The sequence below is a fragment of the Juglans regia genome, chromosome 15 (assembly GCF_001411555.2).
Source record: "Juglans regia cultivar Chandler chromosome 15, Walnut 2.0, whole genome shotgun sequence".
In the NCBI taxonomy this organism is placed as follows: Eukaryota; Viridiplantae; Streptophyta; class Magnoliopsida; order Fagales; family Juglandaceae; genus Juglans; species Juglans regia.
The window spans coordinates 17028841-17039394 of NC_049915.1; the positions used below are offsets into that span (position 1 = coordinate 17028841).

The 10554-nt window shown below is 37.7% G+C and overlaps 1 protein-coding gene across 1 annotated transcript; it reads right to left on the bottom strand.

Annotated features, from left to right (window-relative positions):
- Window positions 1-4949: 4949 nt before the first annotated feature.
- On the bottom strand, window positions 4950-10315 carry LOC109020068 (receptor-like protein kinase 5). Its single transcript, XM_019002473.2, has 3 exons — window positions 10119-10315; window positions 5828-8507; window positions 4950-5722 (listed from the first exon to the last, which is right to left on the bottom strand). Exons 2-3 carry the CDS (start codon window positions 8445-8447, stop codon window positions 5361-5363), a joined length of 2982 nt encoding a protein of 993 aa, XP_018858018.1. The 5' UTR covers window positions 8448-8507; window positions 10119-10315; the 3' UTR covers window positions 4950-5360.
- Between the last annotated feature and the right edge of the window lie 239 nt (window positions 10316-10554).

The following is a 10554-nucleotide window of genomic DNA, read 5'->3' on the forward strand; positions in this document are numbered from 1 at the left end:
GCCGATAATACTTTTTATTAGTTTAGAAATAGTTTTTTTTTTTTCACAAAGAGCTGAAATAAATAAAATTATTTATGTTTGTGGGTGCCTATTTTTGTGCATTTTTAAATTTTGTAGATGATATATTGTAAATTTAAATTGCTCAATTACCAATATTTACAAGTGTCGATAATGCAATATCTAAAATGTTGAGATTGTAATTTATCAGCATTTGAAAAAGTCGGTAAAATAATGTTTAATTATTGGCATTTGTAAGTGTTGAGAATCCAGTCTCCAAATGTTGGGACTAAAGAAATTTATTGGCACGTGTAGACGTCAATAAAATAAAACTACATTTATTCATGATTATCGAAAAATAAATAATCGACTAATTACTTTTTTGACATTTGTAAGCGTCAATAAAATATTCTAGAACGGTACGGGAGTATAAATATTTGCCGACGCTTGTAGACGTCGATAAAATAAACTACCTCGGTTGGTGGGTGCTTATTTTGATGTTAACAAAATAACTACCTAATTATTGGCATTTGTAAATGCGGATAATATTTTTCAAAATGTCAATATGAAAATAATTTACAGTCGTTTATAGACGTCAGTAAAATAATAAATGATTATTGGCATTTGTAAATGTCGGTAGCATTATCTACAAAATGCAAGTATAAAAAATATTTACTAACGTTTATATACGTCAGTAAATTAAAAAATAATTACTAACATTTGTAAGTGTCGGTAACTAAACGTCGGCTGAAACAAATATTAACGACACTTGTACACGCCGGTGAAAAAAAAAAGTTGGAAAGGAACTAGTTAATTGCCGGCATTTAAAAAGGTCAGCAACATCATAAACAAAACGTCAGTATCCAAAAATGGGATGGTGGCGTTTACATAAATGTCGGCAAATAATATTCCCGACCCTTAGGTGCCGGCGCTTGGGTTGTGCCAGTAAACAAACGCCGGTAAAAATATTACCGGCGTTTATTGTCCAATTGCTGGCGTTTATGTGACGCCGGCAAATTGCCCTTTTTTTGTAGTAGTTCTTATCCGAAAAAGGCTAAAACATTTCATTGTTCTTAACACTCCACCTCATGTGTGATTTAGGTTTCTCTTTAATATAGAGTCCATGCACACACCACGGAGAATATTTAATTAAATAGAGTGAATGATTTATAAGAGAATTGTGCGCTCTCCTCCTGATCCCAGATGAGCTTAGCTCCGAAGTTTGGCATTCATGAGGACACCGTCCCACTGGGATCAGGCATTCATTCCTAAGTCTTTAATGCTATGTGAAATCATCATATATACGTCTTAAAAGCATAAGCCAATGAAAAAGATAGATTTAATTATTTATATTACATTTTTAACAACCTCATTATAAACGGTCAAGATTAGGACATTTGCTCTGATTACATGTAAAATTATGTTCTTTTAAATTAAAATGTTTGCAAGAGAAGATTTTAAATTTTAAAAAAAATGGAGGCCGGATTGATATTATATCATCTTCATTAATCAAACCAGAGCTACATTTTGTTCTACGGAGGCTCAAACGAAGACTGGTTGAGCAGATTTACTGAGACAGCAAATAGAGTGGCTCAACATCAAGTCCTTCAACAATATCCGCTCAACATTTCCATAAATGTTCTTGCGGTTCGATCCGACAACAAAAGAGAGGTTTGAGCACAATTACCGAAAAGTTACGCAAATGGGAGGCGAGTAGATGCTAACGACATATTTAGACGTTTGATAAATAATCAGAGCGGATGGGTAGTGCTGAGCCAAGGAAATGTCGTATTGCTCTCTGATGATGGGGAAAGAATGCTGCAAGTCTTGGAGAATTTTGATCAACAGGAGTACTGGATGCGAGTTTCATGAATTCCCATCGACGTCGTAATTAGTTTCGTTGACGGGTGCTATATATGAATGGTCAGCATGCATGCAGCACTTACGTACCAAATAAAGATGTGGATCGATATACTCGTGTCTTAGTTTAATAATGTGTCTCTTGTCATGCAGCCACTAGGAAGTTTGTACGTATGATATGTCACATGGACGGGTGCACATGCAATATATCTGTGATGTCGAGCACTCTAGAATTTCTTTCAAACACGCCCAACTCATAATTTTGTATATTTCTTGTTTCTCCCTTTTTCACCATTCCGGATCACTCGGAGCTTGGCTTTGCTCCAAGTTCAAGAGGTCATGCCAGCAAAACCTTAATTTATGGTCTTGTAGAGCATATTATAGAACAGTGAATTATATTTGGCGGGTAAGTAGGGCCCAAGCTTACATGCTACAGCTAGGCCTGTGCACATGGGCCGACGATCCGATTGACCCGATTTAATCAATTTGATCCGTCTGACATATTACGGTTCATTAGAAGTCCGGTTCCCCAACCCGCCTAGTGCCAGTTTGTTCTTCGGGTTTTAATTCGACTGACCTCTGTAAATTTGTTCTTTTTTTCTCAGAACCTCCAAGTCCCATGGATGAAAGCCCTTGCCTTCTAAGTCGAACTCCCTGCTCACTGTCTTCGTCTGATTGGCGGGCTTGCAGGTGTAAGGGATTCGGTTCATCGCCCAGTACCTCTTCATCGTCCATCTCGTCCTCATGCGCGACGACTTCATCCGCCAAGACCAGCTCTTCGTCTACCCCTCCACCGGTGGCAGAAATTACCTAAAGCTCTCCAACTTCCATGAAAATTCTAGCCCCTTAAGTTGGGAGCTCTCCTCCTGGGTACGTTGGTATGTCGAAGGTAACATATTGGAAGAGATCATGGGTTTTGTTTGTGAGGATCATTTCTCGGCAATCAAGTCCATTTCATTGGACAAGAATTCACTCTCCAGTAGCGTTTGTGCAATCAAATCTATGAGTTCTTATCATAAAAAATGGCTTTCTTTCTCCAATGCTAAGCTTCTCTTTGCTATCTTCGTCGATGGATTCTCTAATGATAGGTACTGCCAAAATTCGTAGTCACTCTCCCTTTCTCTGTGTCTCTTTGCTCTTTAGGTTCTATGTATTGTTTGTTTTTTTTTTGTTTTTTTGAAAAGTATGTAGTGTTTGTTTAGTTGCTCTAAAAAGACGCCGGGAAGTGCATAGCTTGCCGCTCACCGGCCGATCTGGTGGAGTACGAGAAAGTCCTGAAGCTGTTCTTCGTTCCCGTCTGGCGGTGGCATGGGAAAGAGCCCCTCATGCACTGCAACAATTGCAACCTTTTCTTCCCTCCCTCCTACTCCCTACCGCCATCTCCAGCCGATTCGGCCGTCCCTGACGTCTTGAGGTGCAAGTTCTGTAACTGGCCGGTGGAGCCCTAGTTCAGTTTTTGCCCCTTTTGTGGATCTGCTCTGTGAGCGTCCTTATTATTTTGTTCGTTTGCTACCAATGGCTTACTATGAAATGGCTTACCAATGGCTTTTGTTCATTTCCCTGCTCTGTATGCATTTAGGAAGTGTTCAAAATTAATAAAATTGGGTTATGTTTAATAATAATAATAATAAAAAGACGCCAGAAAGTGATTTTCATTTTTTCAAAATGATCTATGTCGTTGTTTATACATTTTCAAATTTCTTTCAAATTCTTGTTTCATGGCTGAGGCAGAGCTAGAGAAGGACTTCCAATCACTAATATATATATATATATATAAACCGATAAAGTTGCCCAATTCGAATGATTCGGGTCGGGTTGGGTTATTTTCTATGCTCATGACCGCGGGCCAATCGGGTCTGGCCAAAGATTTCCTTGGACGGGCCAATGTGCAGGCCTAGCAGCAGCCTCTAATTCTGCTACTTTTGTGATGGTGTTGTATTTTGTTGGTATTGGCATATTTTAAGAGCACTTGTACTGAATTATGAAATAAAACGGGGTATGTTAACTATTCCTTCAGGATTCACTTTGATAGAGCATTCTCCTGTTTTCATTGCAAATAAAACAGGATGTGTATCAGAAATGTGGAATATTTGGAAAATGATTTGTACAAGCTTAAGTTGTGCACCACTCGAGTAAGCCTTTTGATAAAAAAAAGTGACACCCACTTGAAAATTTTCACTTTTTTCAAAAGGTTTATACATTACGTGTTTTTATTTAACATCACTATTTCACATTTGGACATCAACAAAACGAACCAAATTGTTGTTACTTTTTGCAGGAAGAAAGTACCTTCGCTTGTTTTAGTTATAAGAAATACTATTTTTAAGTTCATAAGTCTGCTAACAGGATCTTTGTCCAGGTGATCGACCTTACAAGCCAATTTAAGAAGAGTGATTATCTGTTGCGTAAAGAATCTCTGGTTTTGGCCGTGCTTTTGTGGTGACATATTGAGGAGACAAGAGGGGGAATTATTTAGGATATTGACTTTTGTATTTGTCATTTTAATTAAATGTATATTCCAATGTGTACCCTTTGTGTATTGTAAGGGTTTGAAAGGATTTAAAAAATTACCCATTAAAAATATAGTGGAGCGGATGGTAAAAAAGGCTTGAAGGGTGTAAATTACAATAAAAATAATTTTCAGTATTTTCTATGTGCAAATTAATGATAATATCAAACATGTCTATTGTCTTTGCAAGAAGATACAATTGTCAGCCCTCGTTTATGGAAAAGAGCTCTATTCAAAAGTAGTGTAGACTTGGGAGGCACTTGAGATGAAAGAAGGTTCGTTTCCCTTGCAAATTTTCCAGTCAACTTGCTCTGAAGAGACTTGGAATATCAAGTAGCATTTTCCTCCCGTCATCTTCATTTTCTAGAATGGAATGGAATAGTCAAAGGGAAAGTTAAACCAAAATATAACAACTCTTCCATCCATGTGGACATTAGATAGAAGTTAAGAATAGTATACTTTGGGAGAAGTTTTTTGACAAGTACTTTTGAACAGAAATAAGAAGTGGAAATTAGAGAGAAGTCTTTGAAGTGTTCTAAATTTGGTTTATTATTCTTATAAATGCAACATGGAGATTGTGGTATAATGTCTCAAACACTATGGAAGACCACTTTGGTGCACTTAGATTAACACCTTATGATACATGTTCTATCACTAAGAAAGTTGAACTATTTGTGTCTCACGTATTGGCTAATCTAACATTATCATACAATATGCTATCCTATACAATACCTTTGAGTTCTTGAAATCTCAACTACTACTTTCCAGTGAAAAAGTAGTGAATAGTAGTAAAAATGTAGTAAATAATTTGTAACCAGTAGTGAGGTGTTTATAAATACTAGTGAAATAGTCTGAGGCCTGACATTACTTCAATTACCAAACACAGTCTTAATGGTAATAACTTCACCATTGAATTCTTTTTAGTAACCATAGAGGATCTAGTCTTTTATTTCTCTTGAACAATGCTCAACATCCTCATTTGGCTTTGAATTCCTTAGGAAGGGAAAAACATCTCAGTTGCCGCATTCTTCTCACAATTTATGACTAGTTGGCTGCATTGGAGCAAAACCTTAAGAACCTCTTTCATGGATGGCCTGGTTGAAGGCTGTGTGCTAGTACAATAGAGTCCAAGTCTGAAAACATGACACATTTCATTCAAGTGACAGGGTTCCGTGATCTCCTCATCCAAGGCATCACCTATCGGTTTTCCATCTTGAATGTGTCGTAATGCCCATTCGGCTAGGGATGTGTGTTCATCACCATCATTGGCTTTCCTTCCAGTTGTCAGTTCCAGAAGGATAACTCCGAAGCTGTAAACATCGATCTTCTCATTAATTCTTGTCGTGCGAGCATACTCTGCATTTCAATTCAACAATACAAGCTAAACCAAACTTCTGGTGATAGAAAAAGAGGAAAACATAATCAATAAAAGGAAACTTGGAAATCTATATTGCCACACACCTGGAGCTATGTAGCCAAAAGAGCCAGCCACGACTGACATTGTAGTCGGTTCTCCCTCTTTGACCAACATCTTTGCTAGACCAAAATCAGCTATTTGTGCATTGAAATTGAGATCTAAAAGGATGTTGCTTGACTTCACATCTCGATGAACAATGGGTAGTGAGCAGTCATGGTGCATATAGGAGAGCCCCTGGGCAGCTCCAATTGCTATATGCAACCTCTTAGGCCAATCCAAGACAACATGACTGACTGAACTTGAAAATGTTGTTGCTCTACTTTTCCTATGCAGCCAGCGATCCAGGCTACGGTTATCGAGATACTTGTAGACAAGAAATTTTGAATTATCATTGGAGATACAGCAGAGCAACTTCACTATGTTGGCATGTCGAATTGAACTAAGTATTTTGACTTCTGCCAGAAATTCTTTTTCAAGCTTTTCTTCTAGCTTTTTGTTATTCCAAATCTTCTTCACAGCAACAATATCACCTGAATGATGAACAACAACACGATATACTTGACCTGATCCACCAGAACCAATCAAGTTATTTTCTGTCAATCCTGACAAAATGTCTGATTCTATGAAATTCAGCTTCTGGAACGAAACAAGCTTCCATGTCAAATGCAATCCAGGCTTTCTTTTTTTGTAATTTCTTATCACAAAGAATGAAATGAATAAACCTAGAAGAACTGCTACCACCAAACCTATGATCCAAGCAATTAATTTGTAAGAATTTTTGCTTGACTTTTGGCGGCGCAAACTGCAGTTCTTGAGGTTAAGGGATTGAGATGGTCTACTAGCACAAAGATCAGGATTGTTCAAGAAGCTGTAGGCATATGCATCATTCTCAAATTCACTTGGGATGCTTCCAGTCAGATGATTTGAAGATAGATTGAGTGAAGTGAGCTTCAAGAGGCCAAGTTTTGAAGGAATTAGGCCAGACAACTGGTTTTCTGACAAGTCCAATTCAGTAAGGCCTGGTAAGGAACCAAGTTCCTCTGGAATTTGTCCAGAGATTGAATTTCGGCTGAGGTTTAGAGTATTCAACGATTTCCATGAATTAATATCTGATGGAAGGGAGCCCGAAAGTTGGTTTCGATCAAGCAAAAGAGTTGTCAAATGAGAAAGATCTTGAGGAATCGTGCCGTTGAAGTGGTTATTACTAGCCATAAGAACCAACAAATTCCTCCAGTAAGACACTCCCTGTGGAATTTTGCCCGAAAACATGTTGTTATTCATCTCCAATCGTGAAAGATTACATGCCAATCTCTCAGGAAGCTCGCCTATAAAAGAATTATCACTTAGCATCAACATTTTCAGATTCGATGATGTCCAAAGGCCAATTGGAATATTCCCAGAAAACCCATTTTTGTATATCTTAACTAGTTCCAAACTGTTGCAATTTCCAAGCGACTTGGGCAACTCTCCAGCGAGCTGGTTTTCAAAAGCTACCACTCCCACCAACTTCCCATTGTCACACAAGTGTTCTGGCAACTGGCCTGTAAGCTTGTTGGTTGAAACCTGAAACTCTTCTAGCATAGAATACCTCCCAAATTCGGGAGGCAAAGTACCTGAAAAATTATTGTTAAATAATTTGAGATTTATCAGCTTTGGAAGACGACCAATGCTATCTGGGATTTTTCCAGATAGTTGATTGAAAAACAAAGCCAGACCAGTCAAAGTTTTTAGCTTTCCAAAGTTATCGGGAATTGTTCCTGTCAAATTATTTTCTGAGAGATCGATGACATCGAGGTTTAAAGCCTCGACCACTTGAGGAATCTCCCCGGACAATTTGTTTTTGTGAAGGAGAACAACCGTTAGATTCTTTGGCATAAACAAACTATCAGGGATCTTCCCGGTCAAGTTATTTTGTGACAAATCCAAATGCTCCAGAGCTGCCATTTCTCCAATCGAGTTTGGGATTTCCCCAATCAAATTCGTCTTGGCCATCCATAAAAACTTCAGCTTCTTCAACTTTCCGAACTCTAAAGGCAATGTTGGCACTATCTTATAATTATAGGCCAATCCTAGTTCCTCGAGATTGGACAGGTTTCCAATTTCTGGCGGGAAAGAACCAGTAAACGGACAAGAGATAAGCATGAGTTTTCTCAGTTCTGTCAACCGCCCAATAGATGCTGAGATGTTACCGTCAAAGTTGTTGCCTTCGAGGCTGAGCTCTCGAAGCCGAGACATGCAGTGAATGTCATCGGGGATTGCACCATAAAAGTAGTTCTGTGAGAGGTCAAGAATTTCCAGCTTGGAACAGTTGTAGAGAGCTTTCGGGAACTCCGTTGAGTGGAAACTGTTATTATAAACATCAAATGTTGTGAGGTTCTTGAGATTGCAAATGAAGGGTGAGACTGTTCCGTTGATGTTATAATCTCGGAAGGATAATCCGATGATAGAGCCGTTGGAACAAGTGATCTCAGGCCAGGAACAATGGGAGGAGGAGTTTGTTGGAATCCAATGTCTGAGAGATTCCGGGTTTCCCCAGAGATTTTTTAGGTTTAGTAGGATTCCTTGTTCTTGAGCACTGAGCTGGGAGTTTGCATGGCTGAGAAGGTGGAAAAAGGTACTGATGTAGAAAGAGAAATGGATAAATGTTAGAGTTGTTTCCTTCATTTCATGAGGTTGAGTTCCTTTGTTTCTGGCTCTGGTATGAACTCAGATCTCAACAATGACCTAACAAATATATGAAAATTCGAGAAAGATAAGAAAAAACACACCCAATGGTAACATCTGCTAATTTTCAAACTTCAAATCAAGGAAAATTCAAAGATCGTAACATTTGCTAATTTTCCATGGAAAGGGAATTCGTTGACCAATAATTACAAGTTCAGTCCAACATCGTTGCTGACATGATACAGTTATGTGGGCTTGGAACTTTCCATCCCAATTAAGTAAATAAGAACCAAAATAAGGGATTCTTAAAGAAAAAAATCATTTTTAAAACAAGATTAGTAGATTTACTCATATGTTTACAACCAAGACGATAGTTTCCTACGAACTATCCATCTCCCTCTTTTTTTCTTTTTCTTTTTTGTCATTATTGACTTTGCAACCCATAAGAGAGTGTTTAACATGATTGGTACATGCTTTAAAGGTTGTAAAATTTTTGTACAAATCCTTCAAAAAAGAAGTTGTAGAGAGGTCAATAATTTTTACACCATAAAAGTAGTTCTGTGAGAGGTCAAGAATTTCCTGCTTGAAACAGTTGTAGAGAGCTCTTGGGAACTCCATTGAGTGGAAACTGTTATTATAAACATCAAATGTTGTGAGGTTCTTGAGATTCCAAATGAAGGGTGAGACTGTTCCATTGATGTTATAATCTCAAAAGAATAATTAGATGATAGAACCGTTGGAGCAAGTGATCTCATGCCAGTAACAATGAGAGGAGGAGTTTGTTGGAATCCAATGTCTAAGAGATTCTGGATTTCCCCAGAGTTTCTCAGGTTTAGTAGGATTTCTTGTTCTTGAGCACTGAGCTGAGAGTTTGCATGGCTCAGAAAGAAGGAAAAGGTACTGATGTAGAAAGAGAAATGGATAAAAATTAGAGTTGTTTTTATCATTACAGGAGGTTGAGTTTCTTTGGCTCTGGCTCTTATCTGAACTCTGATCTCAACAATGAGCTAACCAACATATGAAATTAGGGCTATAAATCCGGATACAGATCTGGATACCAGCCTTAACTAGATTCGTATCCAGGTTTTGAAAACCTAGCTGCCATCCGCCCAGGTAAACTCATGTGTATAACTGGATTTAAATCCGGATATCCAGATTTATTATTATTAGTTTTTTATTTTTCTTTTTTAAGAGAAAAAATCCTTTTAACACTTTTGGAATGTCCTTTTTTTTTTATAGGGCTTTATGTTTATTATTTTTTTATATAATGAATATTTTTGTAGAAATTTTTTAAAGTTGCTCCGTTTGGATGTTGAGCTGAGTTGAGATGAGTTGAGTTTTTTATAAATAGAAGTGAGTTGAAATGATGGAGTGAGTTTTGTGGAGCCTAACTAAGATGAGTTTAGATGTGTTTGGATGTTAAGATGAGTTTAGATGTATTTATGAGAAGTTGAAAAATGTTGTGGGTCCCCACGTGGTAAAGAGATGTTGAGTTGAAAAAAGTTATGGATCTCACATGTAAAGAGGTTTTGAGTTGAGTGATGTTTAGTAACTTAGGAGTTGTGTGTTTGGATGTTGGAATAGGTTCAAAACAAAACCCAACTGAAATTTCAAAGAATACCTCACTATCAAAATGCAACTAAAGCTATTAAATTCACACAAAAACTTTACCTTGTGAATTTTGCAGCGGCAGCTGGGGGCTGAAGGCCTGGTTTTGCAGGGGTCGATTGGCATGAGTTGACTCAGATGACACCGTTGGTTAATGATTAACAAGACTACTTGAATGAGCCCTTAGAGAGAGGGTGAGAGAGAGAAATGGAGAGAGGGTGAGAGAGAGAAATGGAGAGAGGGAGGGTTGAGTTTTGAGCAGGTGTCTTGGCATGGGAGAAAGCTTTATATAGAAAATTCAAAATTAGGAGGGAGCCGGACTTAATTTTTAACATTTTTGTTTATTTTCTCTCAACACAGGTAAAGTTTTTGTTAGAATTTAATAGCTTCAAAATAAAGAAAAAAATAACCAGGTTATGGATTGATCGGATTAATAACCGGATCCATAATCAAATTCGGGCAACTATTCGGATTTCTGGGTTTTGGATAAAAAAAAATC